Source organism: Capricornis sumatraensis, chromosome X (genome assembly GCF_032405125.1).
Source record: "Capricornis sumatraensis isolate serow.1 chromosome X, serow.2, whole genome shotgun sequence".
Classification (NCBI taxonomy): Eukaryota; Metazoa; Chordata; class Mammalia; order Artiodactyla; family Bovidae; genus Capricornis; species Capricornis sumatraensis.
In genome coordinates this window covers 37,896,284-37,920,635 of record NC_091092.1, presented here as the reverse complement: position 1 = coordinate 37,920,635, position 24,352 = coordinate 37,896,284, and the positions used below count along the sequence as shown (strand labels likewise).

General features: G+C 45.9%; 1 protein-coding gene across 3 annotated transcripts in view; it reads right to left on the bottom strand.

Annotated features, from left to right (window-relative positions):
• TMEM255A (transmembrane protein 255A) overlaps window positions 1–24,352 on the bottom strand; it is a 46,015-nt gene that overhangs the window by 16,853 nt on the left and 4,810 nt on the right. Inside the window, exons 2-7 of one of the 3 annotated variants that reach the window (XM_068962846.1) lie at window positions 22,112–22,254; window positions 13,939–14,001; window positions 11,583–11,672; window positions 6,461–6,529; window positions 4,884–4,955; window positions 4,386–4,474 (exon numbers count right to left, since the gene is read on the bottom strand). In XM_068962846.1, the coding sequence (XP_068818947.1) occupies window positions 4,386–4,474; window positions 4,884–4,955; window positions 6,461–6,529; window positions 11,583–11,672; window positions 13,939–14,001; window positions 22,112–22,254 (526 nt within the window). The remainder of the gene's footprint in view (window positions 1–4,385; window positions 4,475–4,883; window positions 4,956–6,460; window positions 6,530–11,582; window positions 11,673–13,938; window positions 14,002–22,111; window positions 22,255–24,352) is intronic. The other 2 variants (XM_068962847.1, XM_068962848.1) reach the window with 2 other exon arrangements.

Here is a 24,352-nt window from a genome sequence, read left to right as displayed (position 1 = left end):
CTCAAACCTTCATGACTGCAAAGTCTCCTGCCAGAGCCCACCACAGCCTGCTTCAGCTTCCTAATACATTTAAAATACTAAGTCATTCAGCTAATCAAAACCCTTCCACAGCTCTCCATTACCTTCAGGAAAATGTGCCCCAATTCCTCAGTCTGCCATGATCCGACTCCAAAATGGAATCCACACTCCAGCCAGGCTGGTCCTCAGAAGCACCAAACTAGCCAGGTGGGGTAGTTATTTCAGACCTTTGTGCATGGGAGGTACTGCCTTCTGTTCTCAGCCTCTCCTGATCTCTCCCACTGCACAAAGCTTCCACACACTCGTCTCATTCTTCAAGGACTCCAGTGTCCATTCATCACTTTTCTCCCTGGGCTCCCACAGCCTCAGTCTGTTCTTCTTAGTTTGGCACTTTGCATATATCAGTAATGCAGCTATTTATTTGATCCAATGTTTACCCAGAGCCTAATCAGAGCTGAAGCTGCAACCAAGGCCAAGGTGGACATGATAGCTCCATCTAAATTCTAACCTCTGGAGGGCAAGGTTATCTCTTACACTTCTGTTGTGTCTCCCTCACTGCCTCCGAGCTCAGTGAGAGAATTGTTGTGGGTCATCAACAGATACTTGGGGAGCAAGTAATTGAGTTCAAAGACAGATCATTGCATTGATCATTAAGACTGATTACCAAATCTGGGCTTTCACCCACTTGGTCTTAACTTGCTGGGTATATCTGGAGAAACAGATATCCTCTCTTCGTTTCAGTCCCCACTCAACAAATTAGGAGGCACTGGATCTTGGATAAAGCCAAAGGGCATCCTTCTGCTTTTCCATAAGGGCCTGGAACTATTCACCAACTCCCCATGGACAGATAGAGGCTGTGCACCACCTCTGGACACATTTCTCCACCTCCCCATTATCCCCCTGGTAAACTCAGTTCCTTAAGGGCAAAATGTTATTTTATCAATACGTATTCTTCTACAACAGTCCCTGGTACATATTAGGAGCTCAAGAAAAAGTTCGCCAAAGGGAGGAACAGATGAAAGCGAGCTATCGTCTTTCATCTTATTACCAGTGGCGGCAGTTCACAAACCACCCCCATTTCCTTTTGCTTCCTGTAGGTTACACGACAAAAACCAGTGATATTGACTTGACCTCTCCAAAGCCAAGGGAAGGCTAGAAGGCAGCCGCTGAGGAGCTGTATCCTACAGAAACCACCTTCCTGCACAGGATGAAATGGAATCATCTAGGTTTGGTGTTAAAACCTCACTGCCCCTGACGTCAAAGAAGGTCTGGGGCTTCAAGGGGACAGTAGAAATTCTGTTTCCGTAGTGCCCTACAAATGACTGCCTGATGTTTTTGTTCCCACTTTTTTTTTTTTTTCTTGGCCTCCTTTCCAGGAAATGGACTGGAGGAGCTGGCAATTGATTAAAAATAGGCTTCGTGTGAGGAAAACAAATATGCACTCGGCAGAATTAAAGTCTCCAAGCCTTAGAAGGCTTGCAGCTAGCTATATTTAGGCCTGGAGGTTAGGTCTCCTTCGAGCTGGCTGGAAAAAGCCTCAGGTCAAGGAAAATCTTTTCCTTCTATTGTAGGATCATCGCCTCTGAAGTCTCACAGCCTTGGTTTCTGATTGCATGGGATGGTTTTCTGATGAAAAGCTCAGCAAGTGCTTTCCTGGTGGCTTTGCCCTTGGAATCTCAACGTTACAGACCTGGGCAAGGACTCGATGACCGCCTGAAGCTCGTCTCCAGACATCAGGTGGGTGAGCAGCGTTTCCAGCTTAAAGGTCTTTAGGAGCAGTACCCACACCCCGCACCCGCACTGTCCACCCACAGTCCTCTTAGTCGCCTGGTCCAATACTTTATATTCCTGGAAAAAAGGGTGTTCCTCTTTTTGATCCTTTCCAATACATGTCACTCCCTTGTCATCAGGTTTTTTAATCGAGCCCAGTCCTGTGCTGGGGCCTGAGGATACAGATAAGATGAAGTCATGTTTGCTGCCTTTAGGGAGCCCAGAGTTTTAGCAGAGCTCCTCATAAAATTTCTTTAGGGCCTTGAAGACAACCCTGGCATAACTTGCTTTAAGAAAGTCAGTGATTATGAGGTTCAGATTGACAGGAAGATAAATTGGGCTTGAGCTTCCACTTTAAAAAAAGTTCACCTAAGGGCTCAGCTAAATGGAAATTAAAGTAGGATTTAGTTTACTCAGACCTTTTTCAGAAACACACCTAATTGCAGAGAGAAAGGTGTGCCCGCGAGGAATCACTTGTCAGCCCTCCCAGCCAGCCTCTTCTTACCTCCTGGGATCTCAGGAGGCCTGGGAAGGGAAAAGGAGAGGGGAGAGGAGACCTGGCCAGAGGACAGGTTGTCCAAAGGAGGGAAGAGGTAAAAAGAGAGGGGTGGACTGAGCAGGGGGAGGGAGGCAGATAAGGGGAGGCAAGAGGAAAGATGGTAAAATAACCCCAAATCTCCTAGGACCTATTTTACATTTCTTTGATCATTTTTGGAAGGATGGGCTCAGGAAGTACAATTAAAGTCAGCTCTCCATCACCGCTAAGGAGGGAAGTCCTTTTCAAGTGTTAGTTATTATTACAACATGAATAATTGAACCTCCCAGATAATCCCCAAACCTCATTTGAGTCTTTCAGTTTCTCTGCCTCCACTGCCAAATCTTTTAACGAAATGAGACCAGTGCTAGCAGAGAAAGTAAACGGGCTGGGGTGAATCTCTCTTCTCCTCCTACTCCCCCTTCCCCCTCCCCTGCCTCTGGTCTGTCAGGTCTTAATCCTCAAAGTGAAGAAACTGGTCCCCCAATACCAAGAGTACGGAGTGTGAGTGAGGAGGAGTGCATCCATCTGACCCCTCTGGATCTAGCTCCATCCTTCTGCCAACTCCTCCCTTCCTCCCTTCCCCTCCTCAGCCCCCTTGCACTGAGAGCTGGAAGAAAACATGTGCATGACATGCAGGGCCATTTACTTATGCTCTGCATCACGCGTTCACACACTCCTGTCTACTCCACCTTCTAAATTCCTCTTACAAGTACTCCCTGCTTTCCACCATCCCCACAACAACTTCATCTAGGCTCCATTCCCTTTGGCCTGGACTCTGGTAGTGGCTCCCTCGCTGCCTCTGGTCTCTAGCCACTCAAATCCATCTGCCATGCTGTACCCTTCAGTGGCTCCCAGTTGCTTACAGGGTCAAGTCCCAAAGCATTCCTACGGTCTAGTATGTGACTAGGGCTCTACTCCTCACCTCCTGCTACCTTGTAAAACCACCCCCACCCCACAACTGCTGGGAAGACCCTCCCCATCTCCACCCCTAGTTTAAGTTTCCTCCTAACTCCCGCCTTATCCTTTAAGTCTCAGCTCCCACATCCCCTCCTCCTTGACACGCCTCCTCCCCCACCCCCCAGCAACTCTGGCTTCCAGTTTTTTGCGTTGAGAGGTTCCCCAGTACCTCCCCAGATCCCCACCACACGTCTCACACTAGACTGTAATCAATGGTTCATAAGTCTGTTGTCCCTGCTGGCCTACAAGCTCCTCAGCAGGACTCTGTATTTCTGGCACCTAAATGTGTTTTGAAAGAGAATAAACGATGTTTGAACATTGAACGGTAGAGCACCAGAGCGGTTGTAGCAGAAGTAGCACCACCAAGCCTGCTCCTGCCTCAGGGCCTTTGCACTTGCTGTTCTGTTTGCTTGGGATACTCTTTTCCTCAAGTATCTACTTGGTTGGCCCTCTGGCATCATTCAGATCTCTTCACAAATTTCACCTCCTCAAAGAGCTCTTCCCTGGCTCCTTTTATCCAACATGGTACTCACACTCCCCACTTTGAAACTATCTACCTACCTTTCCTGCTTCATTTTTTTCAGGGCTCTGATTGACACCTGGCATGTTACATATTCATGTGTTCATTGACTATCTTCCCTAATAAAATCTAAGTTCCATGAGGGCGAGGATTTTTTTTTTTTTTTTGCTGCTGAATCGCCAACATCTGGAACAAAGCCAGGCACAGAGAAAATGCTCAATAACTATTTGTTGAATGTTGTTGAACTTGGACTTAGAACTGGGTGTGAACCCTCCCTCTACCATTGTCAAATTCTGTGTGACCTTGGACTAGTTGTCTGTTTCCTCGGAGCCTCAGTCTTATCATCTGTAAAATGGGAAGAATAATTGTACATAAATCATGGGTAAGAATGAAATGAGATCAGCACTTTGAAAGTACTTACTTAGCATGCTGCCTGGCACAGAGACAGCAGGTAACACCTGTCAGCTGAAATCCGTGGACTCACCAATGTCTTCTGCTTCTCTGATCCCTACCGTGGGCCCTTTCCCCACCCAGTCCTTCTCATGCCCATGGTGGTCCCACCATCAGGGGCTTGGCACTCACTTGCCGCAGTTGTAGAGGTCACAGCAGAAGCAGGTGTTGCCCCGGATGCGAGGTGTGCAGAATCCACGGCTGAGGTGAGGGCAGTTCACCTGCGGACACACAGCAGTGAGCGGGTGAGCTGGCGTTGGATGGGAGTAGGACCCTCTGCGATCGGCAGTGTGAGCTAGTGAACTGATGGGAGACGGCAAGGATGGCTGTGAAATGAACACACCAAAGCACAGCCGGGATGGGGCTGGGCGGGCGGCTGGCTGATCTCGTGCATGAGGCAAGTCACTGTGGAGCTGGGCTCACATCCAGCCTCAGCCACAGACCCTCAGCACCCCATCCCTGGAAGGTGGAGATGGAGAGGAGGAAGGACGGATGGAAGAGCAGACAGAAGAACAAATGGACAGTAGGAAATGAGGCTACAAGGGGGAATCGGGGTACAGGAGGAAAGAGGACCACACTGGGGAAGGAAGACAGAGGGGCGGTCACATGCACTCTGAAGTACACTAGTACCTCTCGAGCTGCCTGCGTAAGGTTCCTCATAACCCTCGTGGAAGGAGAATTTTTGGTTGAGGAACTTATGACCTTATACAGGAAAAATAGGGTTAGGGGGACCAGGGTTACAAGTGAACCTATGGAAGTCATCATTCATATTTTTACAGTCACCAAGGTAACACGAGAATGCGATCATGATGAAATCAAGAGAATAACAATGACATTTTATACATCTCGAGTTTGCCCACAAAAAAGGAAAAATTAACTTCCATTTACCGTTTCTTGTTTGTGAGAAATCTTCCAGGGTTCCCACCACCACCACCCCCGCCCCGCAATACAGGTGCAACGAAGTGCTTGTAAATGTGTTTTGCTGTGTTACAGAGAATATGGGTGGTAAACAGGCACTTTTTCTATATTGGGTCCTTCATCCAAAAGTTCAAGCCTTTCTGACACTCTGTCGGCACGCACATCTTTCTACTCCTTTCTAACCCGAGAATAGTTAGGGATAAAAGTAAATTGCTGATCAGGGAAGGAAAATGGGGCAAGTAAGTGGCAAAGTCACCATGTAAGTACTTGCCCTAACGCCTTGGGAGCAGGTCCATAGCTTTGCCGGCCTCTCCAGGCACTGTTCACACTGGATTTTAGGGAGAACAGCTTCCTCTGATGCTGGTCCATTTTATGGAATGCAGTCACCACTTTACACCCACTTCTCACCCTTTTCCAACAATCACAAGTGTACCATTTTTCTAGCTATTCTCAGAGTGGGGAGTGACTCTCAATTTGAGGTTAATAGAGAACCAAACGGTCGATGTTGCTAGAAGCATACGATACAGGTTCATGTTAAAGGGCTCTCTGGGTTGGGGAGGGGTGGTTGTGAGCTGAAATGAAAGCTCTCGAGAATGACCTGAAGCCTCACCTCACCTCACCGCCCACTGCCTCGGCTTCTCCATGAAGTGAGAAGGAGTGACCCAAGGAGAGCTTTGTGGGATGGGAGAGATACCACCTCACGTGTCCACTCAAGCATCATCAGACTGGCCTCCTGAGGTTGTCATGAGACCAGGGGAGTCAGGGCCAGGCCAACAGCTGCCCCAGAGCCTCAAATTGAAGCAGGCTTCTCAATAACTTTCATTTGGCTCCTGACCACCCTCCCCCACTCCCGCATATGAGACTCAGGCTCTGCCTCCCCGGTCCAGGCCTTCTGCCTTGGAGGGCCTCCCACTTTACTTCCAGCTAGACGTCAAGTCCAGGCAGCTGAACCATCCTCTGCAGATGTGGGGAAGGACCTGCCCTGTGGCCTCTGTACTCTCCTCCGTCCCTCTCAGGATCAAAGCCACACACAGAGAGGCTGCCTGCTGGGGTCAGAGGGGCAGCCTGTGACCACAGAACAAAGCAAATCTGATTAGGCCTCAGGACACGATAACCTATGACCATGGCCCCATTAGCACCTTGCCTTGAACTGAACCACTGAACAAATCAACTAAAGACACCTCACAGCAAGCTGCAGGCCTCAGGAAGAGAGTCAAAGAAAAAGGGTTCTAGGCAGAACAGGAGACTTTTCCCAAAGGTAAGACCGGTAACCCCATTCTGGCTCTTACCTCCTCAGCTTCCTTCTGAGATGTCTTTGGGACATAGTGGCACCGGTTAGCATAGAGGGGCTTCAGATCCTGGAAAGGGAAACAGCAAACCAAAAGGCTTTGGGCTTTGGAAAAGAAAGCAGCAAGTGCTCTGATGGGTAAGAAAAGATTTGAACACACACACATCCCAGCGCAGGTAGTGTTGGGTTAATTTCTGTGAGGATCAGATAAAAATGTTCTAATAACTACTTTCTATTGGGCCACTTAGTTTATGAGAAATTAGGAAATTGATTGAGAAATGCGTTTCTTAAAATTTCCATTCTGGTTTTCTTTTATTTCTAGTCTTTGTCTCTTTGCAAAGAATCCCCAGGGAACAGGAGTCAAAACTCCAGGTGATCACGACATGGCCCTCCGCAATGGAGGGAGGCCAGCTCCAACAATGAGGTCTCATTATCACCTGAGGACAGGACCAGGGCAGGCTGAGGCATCCTCCCTGTTGTCATTGCCGGAGCTTTTCCAGAAAGAAGAGCTCAGGAAGCAAATCCCAGGGGGATGGGCAGCCACAGAGCCCACACTAGGTTTTAACTCAACTGAACTATGAGCCATTTTCACTCAACTACACAGATTAGAAAAAGACAGTGAACTCCAAAAATACTGCTAAAGCCCAGGAAAAGCTGACTAGCCCTGCTGGTTTGGCCAGCTTCCTGTGAGGGAGCCCTCAGGCACAGGGTCAGGCGGCGGGGGGGAGGGTGGCGTGCATTGGGGTGGGACAGACAGATGCCACCCAGTGCTGCCCAGAAGGTGGCAGGCAGGGGATGCTGCCCAACTTTCACAGGACACTAAACATCCCCTGAGTGGGAGGGGCCTTCAGCCAAGAGCAGGTTAGCACAGGATCAGCAGTTTATACAAACTGACCTTTGGAGGTGGGCCAAATCGCCCTGGCAGAGGGAGTTTATCTATTGCCCCATCCCCAATGACCCCACTTCTCTCACCACTGCCAATCATCCTGATGGCTGCTTTCCCCCACATGTGTGATTGAGCATCTCCTGTACCTGACACCCATGTATGTGCCCCCTGCCTCCCTGCCTGCCGCCCCGTCCAGTTGCTTCTACCTAGCTGCTCTGTGTTCTCAAAGTATTGTGCCCTGGGGCTCAGCCTGGAGTCAGGCTGGAAAGACATGAGGGTTCTCATGGTCATGACTGGCAGGGTTTATTGTCCCCATTTGGGCAATGGTAGAAGTAGTTATCATTCCGTGGTTGTGGCGGGGGGGAGGCTCGATGTGCTGCTTGTAACCCCCTGACCTCCTGGTTCTACTAAGAGCATTCAGCTGCCAACTGCCTAAACAAAGATCGACGTGTGTGTGTGTGTGTGTGTGTGTGTGTGTGTGTGTGTGTGTGTGTGTGTGTGTGTGTGTGTGATGGTGGCCCATGTACTGCCTGTGGCTGCCCTTCTGCACTGAGGCCCCAGGGGAGGAATAAGCCCACGTGACTGGCAGGTAAGAAAAGGCCACTGAACCGGCCAACAGCCTTTTATTTATGCCTGAAGGGCGAGCAGTGGCTGGTCGGAGTGCTGGCCACCAGCTGCCTTCCACTGAGAGTTTGAGTGCTCAGGGCCAGGCCCTCTCAGGGTGCCTTCACGCCCATGATTTCATACCGTCCTCATGTTACCCCTGAGAGGTAACTAAGTTCCTATTACATCCAGGTAGAAGAGAAGAAACTGGCACATGAAGGTGATGTGACTTGCCCGGCTAGTTAATGGCTATCTTCAGAGAGGGGAAAGGAAGGAAATTGGAGACAAGGGAGAGAAGGAATGAGACACATTCAGAGGGCTGTGTCAGAAGGTAGATGAAGCTCATATGCCCTTGAGCCAAAGAACAGGGCACCATGGGACTTCCCTGGTGGCCCAGTGGTTAAGACTTGCAGGGGCCACACGTTCGATCCCTGGTCAGAGAACTGGATTCCCACATACCATGGGATGCAGCCAAAAAGTAAACAAAAGGACAGGGCACCATGAGATTAAAGGGGCTCCACAACAGGAAGGGCTGGTTCTAACCCACCCAAGCAGTGCTGGAGTCCAAATGCGCCTTTCATTTAAGCCGGCAGGTACAGTATAGGCAAAAAGGTTTTCTCAAAGACTCATCCAGCTTTACCCCGAATCAAATGCTCTACTGCAGGCCACTACCAGCAGGAGGTACAGATGACCTAGAGTCAGAGGCTGGAAGAAACTTCCAGTAAATATAACTTGGATTTTTCTTCCATTGCCTTTTGGCTAAGGCCACCAATCAAAACCTTTTGGAGTTTAGGAGTCAGGGAAATGCAAATCAAAACCACAATGAGAAACCATTTCATACCTGCTAGGATGGTTACAATTAAGAAGTCAGCTAATAATAGGAGATTGGCACACTCGGACGCTTCCAGCGCAACTATAAAATGATGCAGCCACTTTGGAAAATTGGCAGTTCTTCAAAAGGTTAAATATAGTTACCATATGACCCAATACTTTGAATCATAGGTATATACACAAAGAAAATGAAAACATAGGTCCACAGAGAAACTGGTACACAAATGTTTATAGCAGCATTATTCATAAAAGCCAAAAGGTGGAAACAACCTGTATGTCTGTCAACTGGTGAATGAACAACCAAAGTGGTATATCCATACAATCGAATATTATTAGGCCATAAAAAGAAAGGAAGCACTGACATATGGTACAATACGGATGAATGTAGAAAACATTATACTAAGTAAAAGATGTCACAGAAAACCACACATTATATAATGCCATTAATATGAAATGTTAACTAATAAAGGGAAATCTATAGAAAAAGAGAGTAGATTAGTGGTTGCCTAGGACTTGGGAGAGCAGGCAGATTAGGGAGGTGATAGCTAATGGGTATGGGGTTGTTTGGGGGATGATGAAAACCTTCTAAAATTGATTTGGTGATAGTTTGCACATATCCATGAATGTACTAAAAGCTACTGAATTATATACTTCAGATGGATAAATTAGATGAGATGTGAACTATGTCTCAATACAGCTGTTTAAAAAAATATTAGAAGTGGAAAGAGGAGGGAAAAGGAGGAAGCCATTTTAGCTCATGATGCCATGAAAATCTACCGCAGGCTTCTTGGCCACTAGGCCTGTGTTGCTATGGAGACTGCCTTGGAGTGAAGAGTGCTTGTCAAATGGGGATAATCATGTCTGCCCTACATATCTCACAGGATGGTTGTGGGTCTCAAATGAGATAATAGATGTCAAGACACATTGAAACGCTAAATTCACCACACAAAAACAGAATTATTGTCATTAAGATGGCGCCTGTTGGAACAAAATAGCACACAATACTATGACTGACTGCAAGCATGCTACAAAAATAGGTATATATACTCAGGGGGTAACATGTGAAAATTGCCTATGTGATAGAATTGCTATTTTAGGGTGGTTAGGGTGGTAGGAGAGTGGATGTCACAAGTTCCTGTTGTGTCATTTGCCTTTTCAAAAAGAAAAAGATGGCTGCTCTCAGCTAAAATAATAAGGGATGGATCTGATATAGGAACCAATCTATTCTTGGCCCCAAAAGAGAACTGGGCAAAAAACCTTTCTCTCCCACCCCATACTTTTCCCCCTGCTCAGAAATGATCTCCTTACATGCCAACACTGACTATGTGAATTCCACTAAGCTTGGCAAGTGAGGGACTGACTCAGGTTTGTGAGGAGAGTCCAAGAACAAGCTGGGATTGAAACAATGTTTCAAATCACCCTTGCCCAGATCCATCCATACCCAGGACTCTCCCTCAGGCTAACCTGCACTGTTAGCCAAAGACTGAAATGGAATAAAATATCACTGATCCACAGACTATTCTATGATTCAATTTTTCTCTAATTCACTTGTTTTAGAAAATATACAGTTCCAACTAGTTCATAGGATGTTTTCATTTTCTTTTTTATTTATGGATTTTTAATTGCTTTATGTTTTCATTTTCACTGTTGGTTCAGTTGGGGATAAAAATAACTGTCTGAGTGGGTTGTGGGGGCTCAGTAAGCAGCTTAGCATACTCTTGCTTGGGATCTGTGGGCCAGATCAGGGCCACGCTATGACCTCCCTGGGACTTTTGCCTTTTGCGGACTCCTTCCTCCACTCAAAATATTGAATTGGATGTTTCATTTATTTTAATTATATGTTATGACTGCGTTGGTATAAAGACAAATTTCTATTACATGTGAAAAGTTTTTTGTTTTTTTTTTTTTTTTTTTTTTGCCTAAAAGGTCATCATTTTTCCTCTGATTTGAAAATAAATTCTATTTTTCTGGGACCCTATAAAAGTTCATGGTTGTGGGCACTGTGTCTATTGAGCCCAGTGGAGGCCAGATTAAGAAAGCACAGAGTGAGGGGTGGGGGTTCCTCTAGCGGGGCCCATGGGAAGGACCCGAATCCCAGGCTTCCCTGAGAAGAAGCACAGGTTTGGGTTTCAGGCCTTCCTCGAGGCTTAGCTTCTCCAGAATTGGAAGCACTTGGTGCCTGAACGCCAGGACTGGGATTGTTCTGGAGAATTTTAGTTCTGGGGCTTTCTCCAGACCCCAATCACATCACTCCTCTTCAACTATGAAGACAGCAAAGTTCAATGATCCTAGAAAGGGTGTCTGGGGCAGGGATTAAGACTCTGTGTTCCCAATGCAGGGGCACACGGATTCCAGCCCAGGTCGGGGAACTTGACTCCACATGCCAAAAACAATGTGTCTGTCCTCATGGGCCACTCTTGTCGCTGCTGGAGATGGCGAGGGGAGGTCAGCTACCAGGGCTCTCTCCCTGCCTCCTCACTCCCAGTGCCAATTCCCTGGCCCCGATGCCCTTGTCTTTGACTTTTCCAAATCTCAACGACCTCCAGCCCCTCCCCCACTGGGAAGCCTGGCCTGACCCAAGGTAAACCACTCTGGCACCTAGAGTTCACCCCCCCAGCTCAGCCCCAGTGCTGTAGTGCATTCCGTGGGGTCCTTATGTTGACATCACCTCCATGGGACAGGGATCCTGTCTTCTACTTCTTCCGTACCCCTTACAGCCCTCAGCACACACCCAGCACACACCCGCTCGATGAAGCTTCCTTGTATCGCACACTTACTTTAACCCCAGACTAAAAATACTCACAATGTGTCTGGCAGCAAAGACCCCATCAACTATGGCACAGCAAAAGGCCGCAATCACACCAAAGCTGATAAAGACGATAGAAGCCACCAGCTGTTGGGGGACAAAGCAAAAGTGTCTGTTAGCCTTCCACTCTGCTTCCGGGGATGAGGCGATCCCCAAGAGACCTCCCGGCAAAGCAGAACGCTGGCCCATCACCCCACGGGGAGGCCCTTTTCAGTAGCATGAGTGGGAAGGGGATGCAGAGAAGGGGCCCCTGGAGCATGTCCTACATTTTCAGGGCAAGCTAAGAAACTCACTCCGTGAGTCAGTGAGTATCCAAGGAAGAGGAGGCTGAGGAATCAGGCTGCATGGCTCTTCCACTCTGAGACTCAGAAAAGTGTCAGACCTTTGATATCATGTAGTCCAACCCCTATTTTATTTACTGTGGAGTTGGAGGCTCAGAGAGGGGAAATGGTGTGTCCCAGGTCACTGGCCAGGCTATGGAAGAGCCTGTGCCCATCAACTCCTAGTACAGTGACCTGCCCAACCCCTCATGACTCTGAGGCCCCACACAACCTGACATGGCCCTGCATCACAGAGGAAGGAGACCACACAACTTATGGCTTAGATGTCAAAGACATTTTACAAGGGTTGAAGTCTCTGAAATCGATCAATTCTGTGCAGTCAATAAGAAAAAATTCAAGTACGAAAATTGCTGGAACTAGACTGCCCTATTCTCTGATCATGTTAGGTAACAGAAATTTTCCTAATAATGTGTCTCCCATTACAAGGGTAATACTACAATCTAATGAGGAGGTAGGCATTTCTAGGTGTTTCCAGGGTCGGGAGTAGGTACTGCCTGAGCCCACCATCTACCCTTGTGAAAGTGTTAGTTGCTCAGCCATGTCCCAGTCTTTGTGACCCCAAGAACCGTAACCTGCCAGGCTCCTCTCTCCATGGGATTTTCTAGGCAAGAATACTGAGTGGGTAGCCATGCCCTCCTCCAGGGGATCTTCCTGACCCAGGGACCGAACCCAGGTCTCTTGCATTGCAGGCAGATTCTTTACCATCTGAGCCATGTGGGAAGCCCCTATCTGCCCTTGTTGACCCTCAAAACAACACTCCTTGAGGTGCTTTTGTGGGAGGAAAAGGAGAAATAGGATGACATTAGGCTGCTCTCTAGGGATAAGAGAGGAAATAAAAGTCAAGACCACCCTAAGGTTCTCCCATCTCAACAGGCTACGAGGAAATACAGATCTCCTTTGGGAGCTGTTCAGAAACCTTGTCCTATAAATCTCAATTCACAGTAGTACAGAAGATTGGTAAATAATGGATGAACGATGTCATGAAATTGGCATTATTAGCTATGCTATGATCAGCTCTACAATTAGAACTCCCCTGTTATTTTGAATAATTTAAATCCAAAGTGCAAACACAACTGGCTGTGGGAGAGCCCAGGTGACATGGAAGAAGAGGACTATGCGAACTCCCCCGAGGCCGACTCCCCACACTGCTGGGGGAGAACATATGGTTAGAGTTCTCTGTCCCTGGAGCTATTATGTTATCTGATTAAACTTGCTGTTAAATAGACTCCATTATCAAAGTCTAGATGCCATGGAGACTTGTACTGGGGAGGCTAATCAGTCCACCATCTGACCACTCACCAGGCCTCTTGATTTACAAGCCTATAAAACTGCAATAAGCTTGCAATTCAGTCTGTACTTTCTTCTCTTGCCCTCTACGAAGCCTTCTCAGGCTGAAGCAGGAAGACACAACAGCTTGCCCTTGTGGGGCCCCATTCGGACAGAGAACTTGGTGAGTTTTACCTCCCAGTATATGCCCATCTTTCCTCTCCACCTCATCACACAGGTACCTTTGAACCAAGGGTCATGGGACTATCGGAGACCAACTTGGTAATTTTATTTTGTCTTCTTGTGCCCTATATGTATTCGTTCTATTAATTCAAGTCCCTTAGATGGAAATCTCAGGCTATACATCAGAGAGGGAGGGATAAGGGTGGCCACTAAGTGCAGGAATCAGAGTAGCAAAGGCACCCTAAGTGAGGACAGTGGCCTGACTGGCTAGGCTGGCGCACTCATTCGCTGATGAGGGGAAAAGCAAAGGGGAAGATACAGATTATTCTATCCTTGTGACTTAAGGAGATGAGCTGGGCAACTGAGGGAGCATCAGGCAAGGTGAGAACAAGTCCCACAGCACAGGGTCACTTTACAACAAGTTTCCCGGAAGCTTAGAGGAAGGTAGCTATTTCTTTCGTGGTCCAATGTGGGCCACCTTAGGAAGTGTGCTACCCATCCACAGAAATGTTGAGCTCTTTCAGATGAAGAGGTGGTCTGATTGTGTAGCCATGAAAACTTACCATCTGCCGTTTGTTCTCCACGAGGTTTGATCCGATAATTCCAAGGAATGATCCAAAGCCAAGCTGTAAAGCAACAGGGCATAGATGGTCAGCCTGACCACACACACAATCACTCCAGCCCCAGGACAGGATTCAGGATTGCAGAAAATAACCTGCTAAACCTGTGCAGTTGTTATGCACACAAATACAGTATGAGCTAAAAAAGCATTTCTCCCACCATTTACCAATTTGCCCCTGTAGCTATGAATCACACCTGAAAAGAAACTCAAGTGCCCGAAAGCTAAAAGTAAAAGTCAACCATAGTTTATCAGAGCCTGCTGATTTCAATTTCCATATCCATTACCTAGCATGTGAATGGTGAAAAGCACACATTATATTCTGATCTTTTATCTTTTCTTTGAAAAGAGACCTTCTACCCTGATGTAAGAATCACAAAATAAAGGTTGGAAATAGCAATTTTTTGATGCATCTGCCACACTAATCAAACCCAGGAAGTACTTTAGAAATCAGCAAGCACCTTAACCTAGACTTAAAAAAAAAAAAAAAAAAAAAGAACAATGTTTTTGAAAGCCTGTATTTGTGGTTGACCCACTGCAATTTATGTGAGCACTTATTCACCTCTTCTTCCATCTTTGCTTCATTTATAGACAGAAAGCATTCATTAAAGGGTGAGCAGAAATGGCAGTGTAAAACGCTGAGGAACAATCTCCCTGTCTTAGCGTCTGGGATGATGGCTCAGAGTAGCAAATCCCAGTTTGCTCTCAGTTCTGCCATTAGTGGACTGAATCTGCCAGTCTCGGCTGGGAACAATCACTAACTGATGGCCGTTATCAGGAATGAAAGTGGAAGAAGTAAAATGTGGTGGGAATGGACCAATAAATCTTAACGAAAGTCCAGTGGTGTAGTTACATTTCTCTTGAGCCTCACTAATGATCAGGCTTTCCATCTGCAGCCTTACTTTGGCTCACAGGGATATCTCTCTCAGCCTGAGGCCCCCCAAGCCTTATACCAGGCTTGGAAAGCTAAAGGACCCAAAGGCTGGGCAAGAGCCTGGTGGGACAGTGTAGGGGGACTGAAGGGAAGGAATGAATACAAATTTCCAAGGCTCATTCTGTAGGGCCATTCAGCCAGCAGCCCTTCTTGGGAAATGCAAGCTGAAGAGCATAAGGGTGTATTCTGTGCCATCCAAGACCCTACAGAGAACATTCTCTCCACAGTTACTCTATGCCTGTCTCCTACCTGGTCTTGTTTGAAATGTAATTAAAATCCATTGTGATAAAAGTATAGTGATTAGGGACATCCCTGGTGGTCCAGTGGTTAAGAAACCACCTTGCAATGCAGGGAAAACAGGTTTGATCCCTGGTCAGGGAACTAAGATCCTACATACTGTGTAAGCCTGGCACCACGACTAGAGAGCCTGTTTACCACAACAAAATATCCCATATGCCACAACTAAGATCAGACATAGCTAAATAACAAATAAATAAAAAATTTAAAGTATTGTGATTAAAAGCTGGTCATCAGACTAGCCTGGCTTCTAAACCCAGCTCTTTCCCTTGTGTCTGCAACCTTAAACAAACTAACTGACCTCCCTAAACCTCAGTTTCCTTACTGGAAAATGGGGACCATCGAAGTGGCCGTCTTGCAGGATTTTTTAAGGATTAGCCAGGATGCTACAGTCAAAGAACTTTGCACACGGCCTAGCACACAGCAAGTACTCAGTAAATAGGAGTTATTGTTCCAGCGATTATTAGGACTTTTTAAAAAGACATTTAACTTTTGAGCAGCTCTAACCTGATTTGAGCTGGGAAATCCTATCATTCTTTGCTCTATTTCAGAAGAGTTTCATATTCTATCTTATCTGCCCTTCCAATATGTTCACAGTTTCCATTTTTTCAGGAAGAATTCCATGAATAGTCTGTGCTTATGATACCCTGGGCCATTTGTGGAGATTGAAAGAAAGTCACAGGCAGCTGCTTACAAGGAAAATAAGTCCTACTGAGTGGTTCATCAGTTTCCACAGATATTCACTGAATGTCTCCTGATCCCCAACGGCAACCTTTGCCTTAAGACAGGAAGCAAAGCAAAGACACTCCTGCTGACACTCTCAAATAACTCTCTGATGGCAATGACTGGAAGAGGCGGCCTGAAGCCTCATGGAATTGTCTGGAAATCCCAGGGCAGCCAGTTACTTTACCCAGTTCCCTCCCCTTTCCTTCCATTCCATTTCTATTCCACTCCAACTCATTCCATTTTCTAACCCTCACTGAGTACTTTTGTCACATAAATAAGGTGACATGGCCCCTGCCCTGTACAAATGCATGGCCTAGTGAGGGAGAGAGTCTGTGACCGAATGACCACAGGTGAGACAGAAACAAGGTGCTCAGGAAGCTGAGAATAATTCATTTTGTATTGTTCTTTGACTCTGCTATTCTTAGAAACTATGTGGTCTTAGGCTAGTTCTTTAACCACTCTGTGCTTCAGTTTCCTCCTCTATTAAATGGGAATCACAATGATCTCAACCACACAGGGCTGCTGTGGGGATGAAATGAGACAAGGCATGTATGTAGTGTGACCTGCATCAGGGAGGCTGCTAAATACATGGTCGCTTCCAGATCTCACAGAGGAGGAGAGAAATGGGGCCAAAGACAGGCAGAGTTCACCAGGTGGGACACTAAGATCACCTGAGTTCTGGCTGGAAGAATTCACTCATCTGGATGATGGCACTAACTTGCCAGTGCCGCTAAAACTACTTTACATATGAAAAGCATTTGAATTTAAAGAAGCACTTGCCCTCCGTGTTGATATGAGTCCCATTTGCTAGACAGCAAAATGGAGGCCTAGAGAATTGTCTGGGCTTGTCCCCTCTGACAGCAAGTTCAGGCAAAACCAGGAGTAGCCCTCAGATCCCCTGACTAACAGCTGGTGTTCCTCCAGTCACACTTTGCTGCATTTGTGGCCGCTGTGAGCAGAACAGTGACCTTTGCCACTGCCCACTCCCCTCAGGGAAGATGCTCTCTGCAAGGAGGGAGTGAGAGATCCTATTTGAGGAAGAGCTGAGGCAGTGAAAGCAAAGGAGGAAAAAATTCAACAGAATTTCCTGCAAATAGGCAGCGGCCTCTAATCAACTGTTTGCTCCCCAGAGGCCTCAAAGAGGTAAGCTCTATGATCCTCCCTCGAGAACACCGAATCGTGGAATGTTCAGACCTTTGGACCTCCATCTCGACTCCCCACTATCTGAACAAATAACCAGCTTGCTTTGTTTTGGCTGCTCTCCAATTGTAGGGGGAAAAAAGACAAATCATTAGAAATCAGATTCCAGGGCTCTTTTTAGACTGCACCCATGCTTACTCCCATCCTGGAGATGAAGCTCAAAAAGATTAATCATTTGATAAGTTTTCATTGGACAGCTATTCTGGCAGGCTCAGTACTAGACCTGTGATTTGGAGGCCAGGAAATGAGGTGGGATACGATACCAAGACCAATGAGATAGCCTCAAGGAATTACAATTAGGTAATGGGTCTACAATCCCATTCTGTAATCCTGAAATCAACAAAGCCCTTAAAACCAAAAGGCTTTTTTGTAACTAACTTGGTGGCAAAATCTGACCTCAAACTGCTGTGAGGTTATTTTATAATGTTTATCTATTTAGTGTAAAAATTCACAGTTTACTGTAGAAAGATGAAGATGCTTGATTACTGGGTATATCTCAAGACTCCACTGGGATAGTTAGATAATATTGGGTTGGCCAAAAAGTTCATTCAGGTTTTTCTGAAGCTTATGAAAAACCCAAATGAACTTTTCAGCCAACCCAATATATGATAGATGCACTGTATTATCTTTCTAAAATACAAAAAAATAAATAAATTTGCAAACACAGCTGGCCCAAGGGTTTAGATAAGGGATTGTTGATGTGTATAAACAAAGCTAAATGAGAATATAGCCCAACATCCCACAAAACAGAATGTGACTATTTTCCAACAATTATGAGTAGAAAGAATCTAAGGTAGGGTGTTCAAAGATGGTAGACACAACTGTGGATCCCAGTAGCTAAGAAATGTCCCAGCTGTCTTTAAGATAGGATAGAAAAGAACATTTGGATAAACATAGAGAGAGCACTGGGAGGACGTCCCAGCCCAAGTAATGTTCAGGGGACTGTGAATGGACAATTTTGGGAAAAGAAAGGTGTGGGAGACCAGGCTGAGGGCATCTTCAGAGAGCTTTGAATGACAATGCTGAGGAGGCAACAGGAAGCTAGTGGAGGGTTAGTCTTATCAAGCAAATCAAGACTCAAAACTCATCTTTGAAACATGCTTACTAAGCAAGCAACTTTATCTTAGAATGATCCTATATTTTAGAAACAGCTTCAAACAAGAGGTAAAAAAAAATTTCTGCCTCATTCACAATAAACCACAAAACTATTTTGTGGCTACAAAACCATAAAATCCCACTGTTCAGAGCTCCTTGTATTTCCTGAGCATTCCAGTTAGTCAAAATTTTGTTGGATTTCCAGAGTATTCACATGTGAAGCTGAAGCCACACTGGCCTTAGAGAAGGTTTCTGGGCTATTGATGGTTTTGAATGATCCCTGCTGTCTCTGCCTCCTACTCGCCCATGGGAACTCTGATATAATTTTCAGTTTACTGAGCCTCCCCTTCCCCTGCCTGGGAAAGAGGACAGAAACTCCTGGTTTCTTTCCTGAAAGAAAACCCAGATGGATGTGGGCCCTAGCAGTACAACAGGGTAGGGGAGAAGATGTTGGCATGAGAGACTTTTAGCACTGATCAGGTGGCCAACTCCATCTTGGGGGTTGCATGGGAAGCACATTTGGAGGCCTCGTTCTCCTGGATCTAAGGCTAGAGCTATAGAGAAGGAGTGGGCTTTCTCCCTCATCTTTTCCAGCTTCATACAACCGAGGCTCTTGTTTTATTTTATTTCATTTTTTTTTTTTTTTAGTCCTCCTGGGTAGAAAGTTCATTGGAACTCTTCTAGAATGGACTATGTCTTGAATATTTGAGGACAGTAAAAATCCTAAGCCAGTTTGTCTTTATGGGTTGGTTTTAATTTTTTTTAATGATACAGTTCAGCCTGTAGAGATGAGCACATCTTTAAAGATGTCTGTTGCACACATGCCTTAAGATGATGACACCACATTCTGGTTCAGGTACAGTAGTTAACACCCTATCAGAATGCACCTCATTGTCGAAGGGCATCTCATTTGGTAAAATAAAGATGCTGCAGAAAAGTGTCACGTGACTTAGAGTTTAATAAATATGATTAGATTTTTCAATGCCTGAGATCTCAATATTTTTAAATGAAGTGTATGGTAAGTCATCGTATAATTGCCCCCTAATTGGTCTATTTTAAAATTTTACATTCTCACATATGCATTTAACCAGAATCCTAAAATAGCAGAGTTCCAAATAAACTGACATTTTTTTCCCCAGATCTATACAATAGTTATTTATATTCAGACTGGCCAACTTGATAGTGTGGAATCTAAAGATGCCACATTTGGCTCATTCTGGTTTTATTGCTAAGCATAGTTTATTTATTGTGTTTTAGTTCTTCAAGTGGCTGCCGATCCACCTGAATTAAGACTTCCCCCAGGTGTTTATTAAAATACACGCCAAGGTAGGGAAACCACTGGCTTAGAGTCTATACAATAACTCTCTAATAACCAAACTAATTAGTGAAAGCACCAAGGTCCCAAATAAATCTAGATTCTCAGGCATTTATTTTTTCAGAGGCATGTATCTGTTATAACATGATCTGACCTATCACCTCAAATGGATTTTTCGGCTGTTCAACCTGCAATCCTCCACCCTTCACTTTCTATAATTAAAACCTATTTTCAAGAAACAATCTACAGGAACTATAAAAGCAAAAAGTTTAAGGTTAAGCCATAAGGCCAGTTCTCTGATTAACATTTCCATATCAGCTCTCAGTGAGACACACACACAGATACTCTCCCCCTGCTTCAACTTCCAGTGCTAGCTGAACATCAGGTACTCCAATAACAATCACGAGCCCTCCTTCCTTTGTTAATGTATTCCAACCCAGCCACCCACGGGCAGATATTCTACAGAGAAGGTTTAGAGCCACCGTTCATGAATAGCAGCTGCTACTCTTAAATGACATGGAAAATACCTTCCCCTCACCCAGGGGGAGTCTGAATCTTGGCTTGAGCATGTGCTCAGCAGTCAGAAATCTCTTACTAAATGTAGTTACCTGAAGCCCACAAAGTCACACAGACCCTATAAATTGCTTTCCCAAGCCACCAAAATGCAATCTTACCCCCCTCCCTCCATTCCCCCCTCCCTCATGTGTTTAAAAATAAAACCCAATTCTGCTGACGACTGGTTTTCTTGCCTCACCACAGGAAGTGGACCGGGTGAGTTCTCACGTCACATGCTTAGCAGAGGGCACCAAATGCTGTTTGTGGGACACCTGCCCTTGGCTGAGGGGAGCCCTCTGGGCCCAAGGAGGAACTCCCCCAGTGGGGTGGGCGGCCTTCAGCAGCTGGGTGCCAGAGTCCAGGGCTATTGAGGAGGCTGACTGTGGAATCGGTGACCTAGGCAACAGGCGTCAGGCTTGGTCACTCACAGTGCTGGCTTGTCAAAGGCATCCATCTTTAATCCCTTCCCCTTCCTTTGCTTCTCTCTCCAACCCCCACCACTCCAAAAAAAAAAAAAGAGTAAAAAAGAAGAGAGACAAAAAAACAACAAATTCATCTGTCCTCTCTGATAACCTAAAACGTAAAAAAAAAAAAACAAAAACAAAAACAAAATCCCATCCTAACTTCCTTCCCGCCCTCTAGCAGTTACAATTGAGAAGCCATTTAATTGGTATTCAATTAAGTTTTGGGGGTCAGTAGTAGCATGTATAGATCCAAATGAGGTTTTTGTTTTTCTTTTTCCTCAATTCAACTGAGGTATAATTGACAAAATGGTATATACTTCATTTCATATATGATGTGGTGATTTAGTATCCAGTGAGGTTTTGTATGCAGAGTTCAGCGCTTTCCAGAATGGATTGCATGCAGCCTGGGGATGGGTAAAACAATCCACTCAAGTAGGGAAAGAAATTACTCGAACTCTTGTTTCCTATTTTTTGTTTATCTGAAAGAATAGGAAATTGCGCGTTGCAATTATTCAACACACGGACTGTCACGGGCGCCCCCCCTCCGAGTGAACATCAGGTGACAAGGCAGCCATCCTTTGGGAGGAGAGCAGTTTGAAAGCAGCAGGGGGTTGGGGGTGGGGCAGATTATGTGTGCCCAGATAGTCTTATCTAGTCTTCACTAGTGGCAACAAAACGGACAAGGGGTGAGCAAAGACTCCTGTTGATAAACTACAAAGAAGATGACCGTAATAAAGTAACACAGTGAGAAAATGACAGGAAGTCTCAGGGTAAGCTCTTTGCCACCCTGTGAGAGTACATTCAAAATGCAATGATGCCAATGACAATCATATCTGAGAAGAAAGTCCCACATATTCAAAATTATCTAGTAGGTTACTTGAAATAAGGATTTATAGCCACTAGCTTTAATGAGACTTCATACGAAGTGTGTATCATTCCTTGAAATTTTAGTTAGTATGAAGATATTAAAAATTAAGTGTATTCACTTTTATCTAATTTTGAACTTCCACTTTAATAGGTTTATGAACATGTATATAATTTGTAAGTGAATACGTATACATAGTTTAGGAGTGGATATTCCACATATTTTTCCTGAGAGGACGACAGGATGACTTTGGAGATCAGTGTGCTGTGGGTCATAAGACTATCAAGCTGCAAGGGCCCTCAGAGTTCAAGTAAGGTCAGGTGACCTCTGTTATGTATAGGAACCAGATGCCCAGAGAGGAAACAACGTCAGCCTAAGGTTAACACTGCTAACTGCTAACATCTCCTAGATGAGAAAACTGAGGTCCAAAGAGTGAGGGGAGATTGCTCGGGATCACACTGCTAGTTAGGCATGGAGCTAGGGTTCTTCTTAGTCCAGTGCTCTTCTAAATAGGCCCGAGTTGTCTCTCTATATGAACACAGAGATATATAAAGGAGGAAAACTGAGCAAACACAGAAACTCAAACAGAATTGAAAGCCATCAGAGTGGAACCAAACATCTCTAGCTGGCAAGCTGCTGAGACCTACCTATGCCTCTGATACTTACAATAACTCCTGGGTAATAACCTCCAACAGTCACATTCTGGGTCCTGGTGGTTGCAGCGAGGCCCACCGTGAGAATTAACACGGACACAATGAGCAAAGTCACGGTGACATAGATGGAGTTTCGTTTCCTCCGATTGAAGGCTCCTGAAAGCACATAGAGAAACTGAAATTGCCCATTTCGGCTGCAGAAGAGATGGACTTAAAGAAAAATGTAGCTAGGAAGGTGTTCCTTCCGTACTCCAACTGGTAACTGGGGTGATCTCTGGGGAGTGGGATGACGGAGAAGAGATGGAGCTTTAGGTTTGTGCAGTCGTCAGGGGTTACGTTTATAGTAAAATATATACATTTCCGGTTTGAAAATAAACATCAGAAGGAACTGTACCAGTTGCATAAAAACAAAACACATTTTTGTGCTTTTGGCGTCTGATAAAAGATGTGTCATACACACTTAGTGGAGCGTTTTTTTAAGCCAAATTACAAGGTGTATGATAAATGAAAAGCGTACTGTGAAGATATTAAATGACAATATTTTAAAGCCAATATGCAACTAAGAAGGGTTTTCTCATAAGCAGGAGATATGAAATTTCATTTTCAGTGTAAATACCAGAACCAAGTCAGGTACTGGGTTGGTTTTTTTTTTTTTTTTTCATTTATTTCTGACATTTGCCACCTCATGTATAAACTTTAAAATGGTGTGTTGGCAAGATTTGCCACAAAACAAATGCGTGTAATAAAGTAAATGTTTGGAGGCCATTAGTCCCCAAAGATCTGTATCAGGGGAGGTAGATGGGGAGGATTGTAGCTTACATTGTTTAGGCTTATGTGAGAGTGACATAAACACGAATGATGAGAGACCCGCTCTTCTGCCCAGTGCTTATCAGACATGATAGCGCAAACCAATATATATATTTTTTAAACAGCCTTATGAAGTCAGATAGAAAAATGGTATGTGACTCGTTTTTCAATTTAATTTTTTTTAAAGGAGTAGAGCACTGTTCAACACTCCTCGTTCGGAGGGGGTTCTCAACAGGAAATAGGGGGGATGAGGCACCACCTAGGAGTTCTCATAAAAATAAGCAACTGGGGGACTAGTTCTGAGAGTCCAGTTCTCTAGAGAGGAGTGTCATGACGGGGTCGCCCACCCAGGTGGCTTGGCTGTTATTTATGGGCCTGAAGAGGCCACTTGGGACTGTTTCTAGGACCCCGTCATTCTGGGAGGCCTCGCTGCAGCCTCGGGAAGCGGCTGCCATTGAAGCTCAGACTGCACCACTGGGAGGGAGGGAGGGGAGAGGGGCTGAAGGAAGCGGGGTGAGGCGGGGGAACGAGAAAGCCAGTGAGACCCAGGAGGCCTGGCGGTGCTGAGACGGAGGGGCTGTGGCTGGCCCTGCAGCCCCCAGGAGACGCCTCCTCCCCTGAGGGAAGAAGAGCCACCCTGGGTGAGCCCCACCATCCATCTCCTCTCCCCTAGTGCGGTCCTTGCCTCAGGCTCCAAGGGACGGGGGAGGGGCCGGCGGTCTCTCCCTTGACGTCAGCCTCGAAAGTGAGGGACGTGACTCATCAGGGTCATTTCTAATATGGGCCTATTCTAAGACCATTTTACATCGAAATGTAGAAGTGGCCTGAGTGTTTAGAGGCATTCTCAGACTAAAGCGTCATGTCGCAACCTGGGAGGAAAGGTAAAGTGAGTTGGGAAAGGGGGCTCCTGGGGGGGAGGGGGTTGCTGAGTCCCGCCTCCAGGGGAAAACCTCAGGAGAGCTGGAGACACCTGTGTTATTAGGGCCCTTCGTGTGAGAGGGCTCTTTGGGCTGCAAATAGGGAGCTGACTGCTGGTAATCAGAGGAGCTGAGCGGGGAGGCTTGGACTGCGAAGGGTTGGGGTGGGGGAGCAGGATTGATTTCTCCTGTTTATCTGAAGGTGTTACCCTTCCTCTGAATTGCAGGGACCTTAAATGAGTCTCTAAACCAGGGTCCCCACATCCATTTGATGACAGCTTCTCAGTGAATCTGCTAGTTGGCTCCACAGAGGGGCTCTAACATAGACTTTACTGGTAAAGAATTCGCCTGCCAGTGCAGGGGACACAAAAGACTCTGGTTCGATCCCTGGGTCGGGAAGATCCCCTGGAGAAGGAAATGGCAACCCACTCCAGTGTTCTTACCTGGAAAATTCCATGGACAGAGGAGTCTGGTGGAGTCCCAAAGAGTCAGACACGACTGAGTGTGCAAGCACACAACATAAACTTAGC